The 17,807-nt window shown below is 32.7% G+C and overlaps 2 protein-coding genes across 4 annotated transcripts in view; one reads left to right on the top strand and one right to left on the bottom strand.

The window, feature by feature from the left end:
• LOC149476386 (uncharacterized) overlaps positions 1-17,807 on the bottom strand; it is a 244,529-nt gene that overhangs the window by 114,621 nt on the left and 112,101 nt on the right. Inside the window, exon 20 of one of the 2 annotated variants that reach the window (XR_016317865.1) lies at positions 10,838-10,999. The exons of the other annotated variant lie outside the window; for it this stretch is intronic. The gene's annotated coding sequence lies outside the window, so the exon portion shown is untranslated. Of the gene's footprint in view, positions 1-10,837; positions 11,000-17,807 lie in introns of those variants that run through there. 2 annotated transcript variants of the gene reach the window in all.
• On the top strand, positions 393-17,788 carry LOC149476393 (low density lipoprotein receptor adapter protein 1). 2 transcript variants are annotated; one of them, XM_089712349.1, is made up of 6 exons: positions 393-557; positions 6,823-6,916; positions 13,735-13,837; positions 14,789-15,026; positions 16,720-16,805; positions 17,541-17,788. In XM_089712349.1, exons 2-6 carry the CDS (start codon positions 6,863-6,865, stop codon positions 17,633-17,635), a joined length of 576 nt encoding a protein of 191 aa, XP_089568475.1. In that variant the 5' UTR covers positions 393-557; positions 6,823-6,862; the 3' UTR covers positions 17,636-17,788. The 2 variants fall into 2 exon arrangements, with proteins under 2 accessions (XP_089568475.1, XP_089568476.1); XM_089712350.1 differs by lacking the exon at positions 393-557 and adding an exon at positions 601-619.

The following is a 17,807-nucleotide window of genomic DNA, read 5'->3' as shown; positions in this document are numbered from 1 at the left end:
CGCAAAAGTCTTGAACGGCTCCTGTGTGCGCTAGAACGCAGAACGCAGAACTGACGAACGCAGAACGCAGAACGCGGAACGCAGAACGCTGTATGTCTGCGCGTAGCCTAAAGCGTATGAACAGCCTGTATCTCTTATCACTTGGTTACCTCAGCCTATATGTAATCTACAAACTTATCTACACAGTTAAATACAACCCTATTTATAAAGAAATAAGGTTGAAAATTCAGCAATCTAATGTATTAGTATACGTGCATGTGTGTATGCGATGACCAATTTATAAAGACCTCCCCCGCTCCCCGTTGTACGTGATAATTGTATGTAGAAAGGGAAAACGCATTCTACCATATAGGTCAACACATACCGGTGGTCATATACTCCGATTTTGAATATAGAATTCGTATTCACAATACTGCTTCGACGCGGCGCGTGACGGACGCGGCCATTTTGATTTTGTTTTTATTTTTTTTTTCAATTGTGTTTTGACGTTTCTATTCAGCCAGTTTTCGTTTTTACAAAAAAAGGTTTTATATGTGTTGTGATTTTGTGTTGTGTTTGTAAGTACTTATGTAATAATCATGTTAACTAGCTGCATACAAAGTGATTTTGTGTTGTGTTTGTAAGTACTTATGTAATAATCATGTTAACTAGCTGCATACAAAGTAGTCGGAAAAATAGACATCACACACCACATCACACAAGTACTGACTGGTCACGGCGGATTCGCCTTCTACTTGAACAGATTCAAGCTGAAGGAGAATCCGTCGTGTCTATGTCAGCCCGGAGTAGAGGAGACGGTTCCTCACCTGTTACTCGAGTGCCCTATTTTTGCAAGCAATAGATATGCTATTGAACAAAAATTAGGCATGGCGATGACGGGTGAGAATCTACCTTCCGCCCTGGGGGATAAGTTTAGGGATACTTTCTTTAAATATTGTAAATATATTGTAGAAGTAGTCAATAAACGAAATAATGGGGTGTGATGTGATTCTGTGATATTAGGGATAGTTTCAATTGTTGTAGCATTTATTTTATTTATTTTATTTACCAGTATTTTAATATTTAATTTTGTATTTGTAATATTTTTATTTTGTAATAATTCTATTTTTAATTTATTATGTGGATATAAATAGTGATTGTAAATAAATAAAAAAAAAAAAAAAAAAAAAAAAAAAAAATTCCAGAGGTGGCGCGAACACCCTGTGATGGCGGGTGCCTTTTAAAAAAAAAAAAAAAAAAAAAAAATCATGTTAACTATTAGAGGCTTAATTATAGTAACAGGTAGATAACGTTATTTATGTATTTGTCATAAAAAGGTAGATATAGGTTTTATATGTATAGTTTACTTATCAGTTATCAGCATGTAATCCTTTGATATGAAGCCTTACTAGATAGTACCTTCATGTTCACTCAATCAAAAACGGCTTAGTTTTTCTAAATGAATGGTATGACAAATTACTAGACGGTTTCAGTTTTAAATATATTTAACGGTTGTCCAGTTCCTATAAATAAAGTTTATAGGCATATGTGTTATCATAAATATGTATGTTTGTCCACGCATTTCTCCGAAACAATCGAATCGAATTGTGACCATTCTTGTTTTTGTTATTTTGGAATAATTTATGGAACGCTATAACAGTAAAATCAAAATTGATTTAGTAGTTTGAAATGTAGAGACAAAAATAAAATACAATTTTTGTTTATGTAATTTTATTGTTACATTATTGTGAATATTACAGTCATTATGTGTAAAATTACAACCTTTAAAAATATTACAGTTTTAGGTGGTCATAATCTAATGATTTCGATTAGTTAATAGCCAGCCTATATGGTACTAGCGGTCCGCCCCGTCTTCGCCCGTGGTACATATTTCGCAATAAAAGGTAGCCTATGTTCTTTTTCAGGGTCTAAAGATTATCTGTGCCAAATTTCATCAAAATCGGTCCAGTAGTTTATGCGTGAAAACCATACATACATACAAACCTTTACTCTTTATAATATTAGTATAGATGAGTCAGCCAAACTCTACCTTTACATTAAAATAATATGTTATTATGCTACTATAAGCACTCGGTTTCACTCGCATTATATTTTAACTAGCTTTCCGCCCGTGGTCTCGCCCGCGTTTTTAAAGAAAAACCCGCATAGTTCTCGTGCTAGTGGGATTTCCGGGATAAAAACCAATCCTATGTGTTAAATGTTAATTCAATATCACATACATGATACATCCATCCTCACAAACTTTCGCATTTATTTTAATATTAGTGGTATAAAAACCCGTAACATATATATTAAATTCCATAAATATACTACAATCAGCTGTTTTTGCGTGATAGAGTAACAAACATCCAAACTTTCGTGTATTATATTCGTATACTATACACTAGCTAATCCAGACTCAAACTCAAACTCAAACTCAATCGATGTTTTCCGTTCAAACGTAACAAACAAACAAAAAAACTTTTCTTTTATATTATTAGTCACACTAAATGTATGTATGTATATTTGAATGACGGGAAACAATGCGATTTTGAGAGCATTGTACATAATTATGTGACTCTACAATTTATAGTGAGCGTACCGTGACGAACAGACGGAAGGTAATCAAAAATGTCTGTCTTATTGTCTGTATTAAAAGCTTAATATTACGCTATATTTGTATATTTTTGTTGTAGTAAAAGAAGAGAAAATGTAGCGTTATGCTTGGTGATAGAGGTTTCAAAATCTGTTCAGCCGTTCTTGAGCTATATAATATCTATCTATATAATAAACTTGAAATACACTCTTTAATAACAAACCAAAAAATATCAAGAAAAATTCTTATAGCTTCATATTAATTAAATATTTTTTTTATTTTGTATTGAACGAGTAGCAAACGAAATGGATTCATTACTAAATTAATTTAATTAATTTTAAAATTAGTTTAATACATAATACCAATTAATTATATTACACAAAAAAAAATGTACCAAAATCAATTATTTAATCACGATAAATAATATTATCAATAAACAAAAATTTCGTATTAACTTATAGTATTTATGGTATTACTAAATTTGCGAAAAAAAGTTAAAACTCAGTCCCCTTCCTATTTGAAGGCAGATAAAATCGTCTGCCGTCAGTCACCTGTTATAACGATCTCTACATCTGTCCCCCGAATTATATTTGACAGGTGGTTTTAACCAACCTATAAAAAGAGGGGTTTGTTTCTCGTAAATTGAAATCTTACTAGAATAGTATCTCTACCTTTTTTGGAAGTCAGTTAAAAGTGCATTACTATAAAGATTATAATTATTATTTACTAGCTGTGTCCCGTGGTTTTACCCGCATTGTTCCGCTCCTGTTGTTCTTAGCGTGATGATATATAGCCTATAGCCTTCCTCGATAAGCTATCTGACACCAAATTAATTTTTCAAATCGGACCAGTAGTTCCTGATATTAACGCGTTCAAACAAAAAAACTCTTCAGCCTTATAATATTAGTATTATAGATTTTTTGAAGCAAGAGGATGGTTCTTATGGAGAGAAAACGTAAACATGTACCATGGGCGAAGCCGGGGCCGACCGCTAGAATATAATAGAAAGATCAGGATGGAATCCCGTGATTCAAAAATATAAATATTTATAATTTAAACATTTACCCAGGCACATAATATTATCAGTCATGTGGTATATTATCTGCTGATAACGCAAACCTGAACAGAAAGGACACAATATTATCTTGAAACAAACATTTTTTATAATTGTGCAGTTTTTGCACAAATTTCTTCATTAACACGCTTTTAGCTTCACATGTATGTATGTAACCGACTCCTTTTGACTTTAAACGGAGTCAAAATCAGTCGATTTAATTCAAACTTTGTACACTTATCAAGGATCGGTGACAATACTATTTCACGAGTTTATCTTATTCACTAGCGGTCCGCCCTGGCTTCGCCCGCGTTTTCAAAGAAAAACCCGTTCCCGTAGGATTTCCGGGATAAAACCTATCCTATGTCCTTTCTCGGGTATCAAAATATCTCTATACTAAATTTCATGCAAATTGGTTCAGTAGTTAAGGCGTGATTGAGTAACAGACAGACAGACAGAGTTACTTTCGCATTTATAATATTATAGGATGGATTATTTCTTTAAGATGTACTTTCTTATTAGTAAATATTTAGAAAATGTATTAATTACGTCGATCTAATGCATTTTTGCATGTAAATGCACCCACCGTGACGTCACAGGTGTGAATTACTGGCTCGGAACTAAGGGTTGAGGGTGCATGGGAACTTGACATTTTAAATCTTCTTCTTATATATAAAAATGAATCGCAAAATGTGTTGGTAAGCGCATAACTCGAGAACGGCTGAACCGATTTCGATAATTCTTTTTTTATTATATTCCTGGAAGTACGAGGATGGTTCTTATGTAGAGAAAATGTAAACATGTACCACGGGCGAAGCCGGGGCGGACCGCTAGTACGTAATAATATTTATTAATCTCAAGGGAATAACGCTTTAAAAGGTTAGTTAGGTAACATTTATAAAATTCGGAATAGGGAGTGAATGGGGGGATAAATTTTTAATATATTTTGAATGCCATAAAACCAAAAATATCAAATTAAACAACTTATAAGATGACTTTTGAAGTGAAATTTCTTTAGGCGCGTTGAGAGGAAAATTTAAAGGTCGCGTCATGGCAATACCGTCACGTCTTGTAATAAAGTGACGATTTTGGTAGCTTTGAATCTTGCCAAAGAAGTTTCACTTCTGACACGTGCGCTCGGCATGGATGCTCTTTTTTTATTTGAAATATCTATTTTATTTTATAATATAAGCAATCGATGTTTTATTTATTAGGTACAATGCATTTTCTCTATAAGTGATAATATTCGCAAATAGCATCGCCAAGGTTGCGCCTTATCACTTAATGATGGTAACACATAATGGAAAATGTAACTTTACGTGTAGGGTTTTTACTTTATTACATTTACTACGTGTTAAACAACTTATACATTTTTAATAAATAGTTTCATAGCATGCAAATCCTACTAATATTATAAATGCGAAAGTTTGTGAGGATGTGTGTGTTCGTTACTCTTTCACGTTAATACTACTGAACCGATTACAATGAAATTAAGCACACATATAGAGGGTAACTTGGATTAACACATAGGATAGGTTTTATCCCGGAAATCTCACGTGAACGAGAACTATGCAGGTTTTTCTTTGAAAACGCGGGCGAAGCCGCGAGCGGAAAGCTAGTGCTATATAAATGAGGAATTTTTATAGAAATAAAATATTCGATTACGAGAGATTCGAACCCGCGTCTTTCGCTTTAACGGTGTGATCGATTTTTTTCTTTTCGTTAAAAATTTCTCATCTTATAGGTACACTAGCGACCCGCCCCGGCTTCGCACGGGTGCAATGCTGATACTAAATACACTACAGAAAAACTGTGAACGTTGTATATAAAAACATAGCGTCCCGCTCCGGCTTCGCACGGGTATAAAATAGATAGCCGGGCGGCCGGCCTGTAGCGCTGCAAACGCTACGTCCCGCAATTTTTAAATCTGTAATATCTTCGAAAATATTCACTTAAATCATACGGTGTAAAGGGCCATATAGATCTATATTAAATGAACAATGTATTCAAGGTATTTAATTGGTTAAGGATTAATGCTGTATTGGTTAAAATCGCTTCGAAAATTAGCCATTATTAGTCGTAAAAAGTAAATGACAAAAAAAAGTTATTGTGGGTTATCCATAAGAGATAGACATATACCACCGCGGACTTTTCTGTAGACCTTTTCAATGTGTATAATACTTAGTACATTATTTTGATAAAACTCGTAGGGTTCAGCCTGCATTTGCAATTTAAGCGGAAAAAATGTAATTTTTTACGACATCACATTAGAAACCTCAAAAATAACAGTACTTCTCCACTATTTACTGGATGTTATTATACATATGAACCTTCCTCTTGAATCACTCTATCTATTAAAAAAAACCGCATCAAAATCCGTTGCGTAGTTTCAAAGATTTAAGCGTACAAAGGGACATAGGGACATAAGGACATAGGGACAGGGAAAGCGACTTTGTTTTATACTATGTAGTGATATATCTTACTAGCTTACCGCCCGCGGCTTCACCCGCTTTGTCTAAAAACTAATAAGTATATACTAAAAGTTAAAACCATCCTCTTGAATCACTCTATCTATTAAAAAAACCGCATCAAAATCCGTTGCGTAGTTTTAAAAATTTAAGCATACAATGGGACATAGGGACAGAGAAAGCGACTTTGTTTTATACTATGTAGTGATAGGTATTCAATATAAATGTACGAGAATGATGGATTTTCAGCTGTTTTGCAGATTTTTAAGGGATAAATTGTAGGTAGAGCAAATTAACAGACAAATGTAAAATTAACAAAATCCGATCAATACTTTCCGATAAATGTGAGGACAAACATACATAACCGATTTGACCTACTCAACACGTTTGGACGCATACCTATATACATATTTTCATTAATAATTATCTGTCATTTTAACTGACAGATAAATTAAACAGAGCTTATTATCTAGAAGCCAAATCAGATTACAAAGCTGAAGAGTTTGTTTATTTGAACGCGCTAATCTCTGGAACTACGGGTCTGATTTCAAAAATTATTTCAGTGTTACATAGACCATTTATCGAAGAAAGCTATAGGCTATATATCATCACGCTAAGACCAACTGGAGCTGAACAATGCGGGCGAAACCGCGGAGCACAGCTAGTCTGTCATAAATGTATAAAAATATTAAGTACATATATAAATGAGTTTATTTTCATTACAGGTTCATAGATATGTCGTGAGTCAAAAGAGCATGAAAAAAGATGGCGGATCAAGAAGGACCTGTCACAGTTAGTGACTTACCGATTACGTTTCAAGTGAGTTCAACTCAAATTCAAACTCAAACTCAAACTTAACCCTTATTCAAACGCGAGCCTGTGGAGGAGCTAACAAAAAAGGGAGATATGTTCCTGGGTAATTTTGGGTCGTAGATTTCAAAAATACACACAAAAAAGGGGTTAGTGGGGGGGAAGTACCCTTTTTTCGGTGGGAAGTATATATCCCGTCATCTGTTCTCTCTTGTAAAAAGTTTGGAAAGGTGGGAACTATAGCTCCCAGTGTCCACTCCAGACATCAATATTTTAAAACACTAGTTAGTTGCCCTGACTCCACTTGTGAATTTAATGTTATCGTAAAAAATTATAAAGATCAATTTTTTTAATAAAGGAGGTGAAAGTACTCATCAATGCAAGTTTCTTTTACTGAGGGAAGAATTTGGGAATTGAAAAATGAATGACTTCAACATAAAAATGGCATTTTTCTACAACAAAATAAAAACAATAGGTAAATACTAATGTATTGAGTTAAGATTTCTAATTATCTGATCAGGAAATAACGAATAACAATAAATAAGTTGCTTATACCAACTAAAAAAGATTTTTTAGACATAGATAGATAGATTTTATATATAGAATTTCCGAATGTCGTGTGCAGTGACGAACACTGGGATGATATCTTCCCACTTAAAGACTTAATTTCAATCGACTCTACCAAGTATAAACGAAAGATTCTGGGCATTTTTTACGTTTCACGCAACCGTAATATAGTCTAGTTTACATAGCTAGAACTCAAATCTACTTATCTAATTTTTTTTGAGCACTACACCAAAAACTAAAAAATAACGGTCGTTTTCGGCTGCAAAATCACGTCACCTGACTTTGACCTGATGTACCATGACATGTAATAATTCTCTGAAAAGTGTTTCCATGAAAAAAAGTTCTCTAAAATGTTAAGATTGCGTAGATAAATATTACAATGCATTAGGTTTAAGCATATAAAAATAAAACACGATTTACTTCAATCTGAGACGTGGGAAGTAGGGTTAAATCATGTTTAATTATGGGTACTTATTTTTAAAACTCAATCTTAAATCAACTCTTATTATTGTTATTTTTTTCTGTTTATATTATGTTTTTGATTTTTGTAATTAGGTACGTAATTTAGATAATGTGTTACATGTGTGAAAATGATCATGTTAACTAGATACTCATCTTATTGTCATTATTTATTTCCTACAAGGAATTTTTAATAATAAAAAAAGAAGTATGCTGCGCTAAATTGAAAATGTGAACCTAAGAATACCTATGTCTTTTTACGTTTTTAGTGACACTCGTTTCAATTCCTAAACGCAGTCCCCAAAAACATAAATAATTTTATTTTGAGAGTTGTTTTTTTATTGAATTAAAAAACAACTCCTTCCTACACAGTTGGCTAAATATAAGCTGTGTAACGTATATGTATATACTTCGCTTAAGCTATTGGTAATCCGTTCCGCTCTGTAAAATCGTTGCTAAATTGAAAACAATGCGTGTTAAAACATCAAAAGGCCGTTAACAAATCTAATTTTATACAGGAGAAGATGTTAGTACCTATATTTAGAAACTAGCTTACCGCCCGCGGCTTCGCCCGCTTTGTCTAAAACCTAATAAATTATATACTAAAACCATCCTCTTGAATCACTCTATCTATTAAAAAAATCCGCATCAATATCCGTTGCGTAGTTTTAAAGATTTAAGCATACAAAGGGACATATGGACAGAGAAAGCGACTTTGTTTTATACTATGTAGTGATAACTACGCAAATATCTGTAATTATCTATAACTAGCTGCGCTCCGCGGTTTCACCCGCGTGACTCCGCTCCTGTTGGTCTTAGCGTGATGATATAATATAGTCTATACTCCCTCGATGAATGGGTTATCTAACACCGAAAGAATTTTTCAAATCGGACCAGTAGTTCCCGAGATTAGCGCGTTCAAACAAACTAACAAACAAACTCTTCAGCTCTATAATATTAGTATAGATAACTACGCAAACGTATTTTGATGAAATTTGATACTTTTCTAACTTATGTACCAAACTAACATAAACGAGAAAAATACAAGCTGACCCGACAGACGTTGCCCTGCCTTCACGAAAATTATCAATAGTCTATACCGTGAGGTTCACATGGCCGTTAAGTTTTCATATTTTTAGCGCCTTTCTTCTTTCATCGTTTTTCTGAAAAAAAAACCAACACGTGATATAAATTGGGACTTAAATATGGGACTTTTAACCTTATTCGTTAACCAATCTGTACACCTTTTATTTGCCAGTAGCTTTCTGTAGGGCAAAGCTTTTGATTTTACTTTACGACTTTTTTCGCGTTTAACTTCAAAAGAGTTTTATGTAGAATTTGATAAGCTCTACACACAGGCTCTACATAAAACCTCTCACCGGTATTCTTCCTTATTTACCACTTTATGAGGCGGAAAAACGCTATTTGATATCTATACTATTAATATTATAAAGGTAAAAAGTTTGTTTGTTTGAACGCGCTAATCTCAGGAACTACTGGTCCGATTTGAAAAATTATTTCTGTGTTAGATAGCCCATTTATCGAGGAAGGCTAATAAGCTAAGGCTATATATCATCTCGCTAAGACCAACAGGAGCGGAGCACTGCGGGTAAAACCGCGGAGCACAGCTAGTTCACAATAAAAGGTGCAAATAATGGTAAACAAATTAGGCTCACCTTTCCCACGTTTTCACATATTTCATGTAAATATAATATATTTTATAATACTTTCATTAGAAGGCAGAAGCAAAAAAGGGCACAACTAACATTTTTTTGAAAAATTGAGTTATATACATATTTGGAATCAGGAAAAAAAGGCGCATCTGCTCTTTTTTTTGTAGAATTTTACCTCCAAGGAATCCGGAGATAAAAAGGCACAAATGATACAAATATTTTCGTTTTATGTAATTAAAAGGTGTTAAAAGGCACATTTACTTACCATTACAATGAAAAGGCACATATTATACGTAGATGTGACTTTATTTCATACAGATTTTTACTAAAAACTACTTCAAAAGGCACATCTACAACATAACAAAGAAAAGGCTCAAATGCCAGATGTGTGGCCAGATGTGCCCTGTCTACTTATTTATTATTTATTTATTAATACTTTATTGCACTTAAAGATAACAAAACAAGAAATACAAACACTTAAATATAACTTACACTAAGTACAATTGGCGGTCTTATCGCTTAGAGCGATTTCTTCCAGACAACCTTTGGTACAATAGAGGAATAAATACATAAATACTTAATAAAAGATCATTGCATGTTTCAATTAATTAACGTATAAAAGGCACAAATAACGAGTTGTGCCTTTTCTTTTAACTATTTGCGATTAGGGGTGAGGAAAGGAGGGCAGGGTTCGGTCGAAACGCGCCAGTTGTGCCCACAGTCAATTATATGCCTTTTCTTTGTAGTAAGTGGTATTAACGCGGTTCTACGCTATGAAGCAGAATATGGTAAAAACTTTAAACCCAATTATCTCAGTTCCACCAAAATGCTAGATTTGCCCTTCTCTGATACGACGGCAATACATAATAAAAGAACAATTATATCATTTTCGGAATAAACTAACATAGATAAACACCAATATTATTTTGGGGATAAACCACATGTATTATGAATAACATTTAATCTTTACGTTCTGATAAACATTTTGGATAACTACTGAACTGATAAATTTTCCAGAATGTATTGATTAATTCTTTCAATCATTGATAATGGGTGTAAAAATAATCATGACGAATTTTATTAGATTGATTCTTATTTCCATTTGTTATTGATACAATGGTTAGCGTATTACGAACTTAACCGGTATTTTTGTGTATTTTCAGTTTATTAGTCTTTAAAAAAAAGTGTGCGTGTACTAGTGTACACACGTAAGAAGTGAAACTTCTTTATGACCTTATTTTTCCAATAATAATTTACTATATGCAACTTTACAGAAATACGTCGAATCACGCGTGGTAGGGATAAGAAAAAGATGGCGCGTAACGGAAAAATGTCACGCGTAACGAAAAAATGTCACACTAAATTTTTTTCCAACACCGATAAAGAAGTTTCACTTCAATTAATGCCAAATAATTAGTCCCCGCTGCATAAAATAACTGTAACAAAGAAGTAAAATTTAAATTTAAATTGGTCAAGTAGTTATTGAGTTAAATCGTGTAATACAAATAGGATAGATTTCCTATCTATAACCTACATTTTAGTTAACCTATGTCTATGACACAAAATATTAAAAAATATGCATCACAGAAAACCCTAAAAAGTATTAATAAATGGTCATCAACTTACATTCTTAATACTAACGATCACTTAAGCCCTTTTGACCTTACTTTAATCAAGCAATTAAGCAAATGTGTCACTTTATGACGTCACCGTTTAATTGGATTACTTTTGACTGAGTTTTAGTCACTGTATTTTATTGAAGTGAAACTTCTTTATCGGGGTTAGACAAAAATTGAGTGTAACATTTTTGCGTTACGCCGTACGCGTGACATTTTTTTGCGTTACGCCGTAGGCGTGACATTTTTAAGGTCATAAAGAAGTTTCACTTTTTACGTGTGTACTCTAGTACACGCATACATTTTATTATTTTAACATGAAGTTTCTTGCCGATTATTCTCCAAATTGTAATTATTTTAACATTGAAGAACAAGAGCTAATTTTACGACTTTTTGATATAGTTACTGCTAAGTCTACCGAAAGTCTATCTAGAACATATTTTATATATTGTCAATATAGATAATAATTAATTTTAATAGTACTATAAAATAGTACTATTAAAATAATAGTACAGTATAGTATCTGTGGTTGTATCAGAGAAATAAATACCACCTTGCAGATGTTTATAGTCCTAATATTTTTTACACTTTTTGACGTATTAATATATTTTCACACATTAATTTTAACTGACAGATTCGATAAATAAAACATATCCAAAAGTTACCTAATTTTGCTAAAATAACAAAAAGTGCAGTCTCATTACGAATTTCATTCAAATCAAGTGAAAGCTTACAAATTGGCAATTAAAACAAATATTGTAATGATATGTGTCTTTAAAATATTAAATTATGTTCACTTTCATCGCTCATTGTAATTTAAATTTAGTAAAAGTGTTTATAATTATTAATTACCCATCGCTATGAATAACTACACTACAAAAAAGTCACATAACTGACAGATAGCGACTTTATTTTGTACTAGCTGTGCTCCGTGGTTTTACCCGCATTGCTTCGCTCCTGTTGTCCTGTTGGTCTCAGCGGGATAATATTATATAACCTATAGCCTTCCTCCATAAATGGACTATCTAAAATTGAAATAATTTTTCAAATCGGAACTGTAATTCATGAGATTAGAGCGTTCAAACAAACAAACTCTTTAGTTTTATAATACATATTAGTATAGACTATGTCACGATGCATTCACATCAAACGAACATAGAGCTAGAGCTCTTGCTCTATATAATGCTCTTGCATTCTTTCGTGATCTTTTAGTGTAAACGAAATCTCGTATTCAGTGTTGTTCAGTATTAAGCGCGTCACACACGGTGAAGATACTATAATATTATATCTTAAGATACGGTTATATTTTATATTATAGTATGACCCACAAAATTTCGGGTCAGTTGTAACAGGATGGCGGTTCTACAGGGGTCTTACGCAATGCCAATAAGAAAAATGATGGTCAGAACGCTGATACCGGATACCTTAAGATACTATAATATAAAATATAACCATATCTTAAGATAAAATATGATAGTATCTTCACCGTGTGTGACGCGCTTTAGAACATTGCGTAGAGTCTTTTCGAACGCAGAACAACGAAATAATGTTTTACGCCTGTTTACATTATTTGACTTAGTGGGGTTAGAATGAGCATTCGCTCGTTTGATGTAAATGCAATGATACCAGCCGCATACAAATACAGACCCACTTAACATGTAAGGTTAAACGATTAAATATATAATTAATGCAGAACGATCTAGATATCCTGAATAATTGGAGCATGGCAGCCATGACGGATGTGACGTCACGTCGCCATGTTGGAAAACTAATTAATTAATACAGATGAAATAGTTTGGAGTTTTTTAATGACATTGAAATTTTGGAAAATTTTAATTAGGTATTGTTTTAGGAACGTTATAATATGTATTTTAATTACTTCGGTATAATTTGAATTATAAATTTTAAATAACATTGCTTATATAATAATGTTTTAGCGCTATATTTATATTCATAGTTTGATAGCATGCAAGTTTATGCAATAAAATTATTATTTTAAACATAAATATTTGGTCTTTTATCACCTATTTGATACTTATACATACCAAAAAAATAAGTATCGTCTTACTCTACAAATCTAAATCAATAAAAAATTAGGTAGATACTTGAATATACGTAATAAGAATTTTCATTTCATTTAATACTATCCGCATACGCTATTTAATAACCATTATCATTATTTATGTTAGAGTTATAGCCTATTTGAATATAAATTCATTCGATTTTTGAAGTGAAACTTCTTCATCGGGGTTGGAAAAAAATTTAGTGTAACATTTTTTCGTTACGCGTGACATTTTTCCGTTACGCGCCATCTTTTTCATAAATACGTCGAATCACGAGTGGTAGGGATAACCCTACCACTCGTGATTCGACGTATTTCTGTTAAGTTGCATGTAAATTATTGTTTTTAAATAAGGTCATAAAGAAGTTTCACTTCTTACCTCCAATAGTACACGCACACATTTTTTTCATATATTTGCAGTTAACAATGGAATCATTTTATTAATTTCAGGTTAAATATCTTGGTCAGAGCGACGCGAGAGGACTATGGGGTATCAAACATACGAGGAAACCTGTCGATTTGATGGTAGCTGCTGCCAAAGCATTGCCACCAGGTTAGTATTCATAATAATTAAGAACACGTTTAAAAGAACTATTTTGAATGTTTATATTTCACATTGTTTATTTAAAATATTGAAATTGTTAAGAATTCTAACTAATATTGAATGTATGTAGCAACACACAATCTATACTAATATTTTAAAGCTGAAGAGTTTGTTTGAACGTGCTAATCTCAGAAACTACTGGTCCGATTTGAAAAATTCTTTCGGTTTTAGATAGCCCATTTATCGAGGAAGGCTATATATCATTACTCTAAGACCAACAGGAGTGGAGCCACGCGGGTGAAACCGCGAAGCGCAGCTAGCGTATTATAAAATTTCCGAAAAAATAGCTTATACGTTTTTGCAAGGAATAAAAACAACTCCGAGTAGCATATTAAGTTATTACTTGGCAACGATTTAATTTATCAAATCGATCGATAAGTTGTAATGTTTTGTTTAATTGAATTCTACTAACAAAAAACAATCTTTCTTTATAAGGTGACTAGCTGTTCCCCGCGGTTTCACCCGCATTGCTCCGCTCCTGTTGGTCGTAGCGTGATGATACATAGCCTATAACCTTCCTCGATAAATGGGCTATCTAACACCGAAAGAATTTTTCAAATCGGACCAGTAGTTTCTGAGATTAGCGCGTTCAAACAAACAAACTCTTCAGCTTTATAATATTCTTTCTTATATATAAAATTCTCGTGTCACAATGTTAGTCTGCATACTCCTCCGAAACGGGTGGACCGATTCTCATGAAATTTTCTGTGCATATCGGGTAAGTCTGAGAATCGGCCAACATCTATTTTTCATATGTACCACGGGCGAAGCCGGGGCGGGCCGCTAGTATTAGTATAGATTAGTTTATGAGTTTAATCGCAACAAAAATTAACACACAATCTCTATAATATTACCTACTTACTTTCAAAATACTTAATATATATTATTAAACCATTTCAGGACAAATCCTGCCCATCGTGAAGTTAACAATAACCGTTGAAGGCGTCCATGTTGAAACGGTTCACCATGGAAACAAAGAATTTGAACATATGTCTGTGTTCTTCAACATAGAGTCAATATCTTATGGTGTACAGGATTTGGTGTATACAAGGGTGTTCTCGATGATAATTGTTAAGGACAACGCTGATGTTAAAGGCTTGAACCCGTTTGAATGTCACGCGTTCGTTTGTGAAAGCAGGTTTGTGATTTATAATATGTTCTTTATTGTACAATTATCTTATCAGTCAATTTGTACAAATAGCGGCCTTATAGCTTTAAGCAATCGCTGCCAGGCAATCTTTAGGCAATGGACAACACCTATACAATATAAAGACAATATACATATTATGTTAAGTGTTAACTGACATTATTTGTTTTACCTAGAATAAAACATTTATTTATTAAATTGGTCTTCTTTTAAAAAATAATATTAGTGTTAAGATTGAATAAATATATATTATATAAAGACCCAATATAAATGTCAAGTTCCCATGCACCCTCAACCCTTAGTTCCAAGCCAGTAATTCACACCTGTGACGTCATGGTGGATGCATTTACGTGCAAAAAATTGTAATGCGTTTTATGTTTTTAAGTATTGTTTTTGTTATGTAGAGTTTTTTATGGATATGAAATCCGTAAAAACATTTTTTTTTCTACATACATATAAAACAAAAGAAAGAAGTGGAACACTTATTAGTTATTACTTAGATAACGTCAGGGCCGATTTTTCAATGCTTGGATAAAACTTATCCGTCCAATAAAGTATTACACGATAATATATTCGACGAATAAGTTTTAACCAAGGATTGAAAAATGAGCCCCGATTCGACCATTTAAAATTTTCAAACATGCTAATTAATATTTTATTTATTTTATAATGATGATTAAAAATACGAGCGAATCTTGACGATTAACTAGTAATTATAATATTACTAGCTGCTTGTCCTGGCTTTGTCTCGTTATAACCGGGATAAAAACTTCTGATAAAGAATTTTTTTGAAGTGAAACTTCTTTAGGCGCGTTAGAAATAAAATAATTTTAAGGTCGCGTCATGGCAATACCGTCACGTCATGGAATAAGGGGATTTTGGTATCTTAAATCTTGCCAAAGAAGTTTAACTTTTGACACGTTTGCTCGGCATACACGCTGTTTTTTATTTTTTATAGTAAAATATTAGTATTTTTTTTACAATCGCTCAAATAGTTTTTGATTGAAATACAAACGAACAAAAATATATTTACTCTTTACAATATTACTTGATATTTCGAAATCCATGTTCCAATAACCAAGTTCTCACGAATTTATCTGATTATGCTTAGATAAGATTTGGTCAAGTTGTGAAATCATGTCAATAGCTACAATGTATTGCGCATACAAACTTACAAACATACTAGCTTCACCCGCGGTTTTGCTTGCTTGTACGAGGCGTGTCAGAAATAAACTTATTAAACTGATTTTAAATTATATTTAGTTGAAACAAAAATATATAATTTGTGTGTTATCCTATCCTACTACTACTACTAATATTATAAATGCGAAAGTTTGTGTGTGTGTGTTTGTTACTCTTTCACGCAAATACTACTGACCAGATTACAATAAAATTTAGCACACATATAGAGGGTAACATTGGATTAACACATAGGATAGGTTTTATATAACCCCACGGGAACCGAAACTATGCGAGTTTTTCTTTGAAAACGCGGGCGAAGCCGCAGGCGGAAAGCTAGTTATTCTCAGTAGAATATCACTTAAAACTTTTAGATTTAGTATATTATAGATTTAGATAGTTTAATAATTCTCGACTCTACTCTATATTTATAAACTGCTTTCTAAACCGGTAGTAAATAATATCTTTCTGTACTTTAATAATTAAAAATCTTGTAATATTTCAGGAATTCTGCTAGAAGATTGACATATTCCTTGGCGGCTGCTTTCCAAGATTATTCGAGACGAGTGAAAGAGATGCAAGCAACGCCAGGTGAGACAGAACTATTTTTTACTAATCGCATGCTAGCTTTATCTGTCTCTATATGTATTGGTTATGGCATGATGGAAAATCATTTAATTAATTAATACAATTTTTAAGGAGAAAGACTAAAAAGTAACGGTATTAAAATCAATTCGACGGCTTTTGAAGTGAAACTTCTTTATCGGGGTTGGAAAAAAAATTTAGTGTAAGTAACATTTTTTTCCTTACGCGTGACATTTTTCCGTTACGCGCCATCTTTTTCTTATCCCTACCACGCGTGATTTGACGTATTTCTGTAAAGTTGCATATAGTAAATTATTTTTTGAAAAATAAGGTCATAAAGCAGTTTCACTTCTTACGTGTGTACACTAGTACACGCACAGATTTTTTTGGATATAAATGTGTGTAGATAGACGAATTGAAATTATTACATTACATAAATGTAATGGAATCCCATATAATTAACGAAATTCACGCTAATTACACAAGAATGAGTCTTTTTTGTAAACAAATATGAATCCATTTTGAATGTAAGATGGATATTGACATAAATTTTCCATTTTATTCTGTATCATCCCCATAAATGTATGAAATGGTGGAAAATATTAAAATAGTATACCTACTGAATATTCTATACACATATAAAAAAACTTTTCACTCGTCACATATTTTGAAGTTTACTCTACCACAATTAATGATTAAGCCTGTGACAATAAAAATAATTTTCCTACTGTATTTTTTCAGAACTAGACGAAAGACCGCCTAGCTTCAAGAAACGATTTGCAATCGATCTTAGAACGCCTGAAGAAATCGAAGCTGATTTAGAGACAGAAGCATAAACCAATGCTTGGCCCAACTTGGCCAAACTTGGCCACACTTGGCCACACTTGGCCCAGAGTTAACGCATAATATTTATAATTGTTATTCTATTTATTGTTAAGTTAGTGTAAATAACGCATTCCAAAGCTGTAGTAATAAATATTTGTGTTTTATGTTATTTGTTTTATTGTA

This window comes from Colias philodice, chromosome 28 (assembly GCF_061535455.1).
Source record: "Colias philodice isolate Cphi_HAF_F1 chromosome 28, ilColPhil1 Martin Lab GWU primary, whole genome shotgun sequence".
NCBI lineage: Eukaryota > Metazoa > Arthropoda > Insecta > Lepidoptera > Pieridae > Colias > Colias philodice.
Note: the sequence above shows the minus strand (reverse complement) of the source record. Positions and strands in the feature narration are given on the sequence as shown.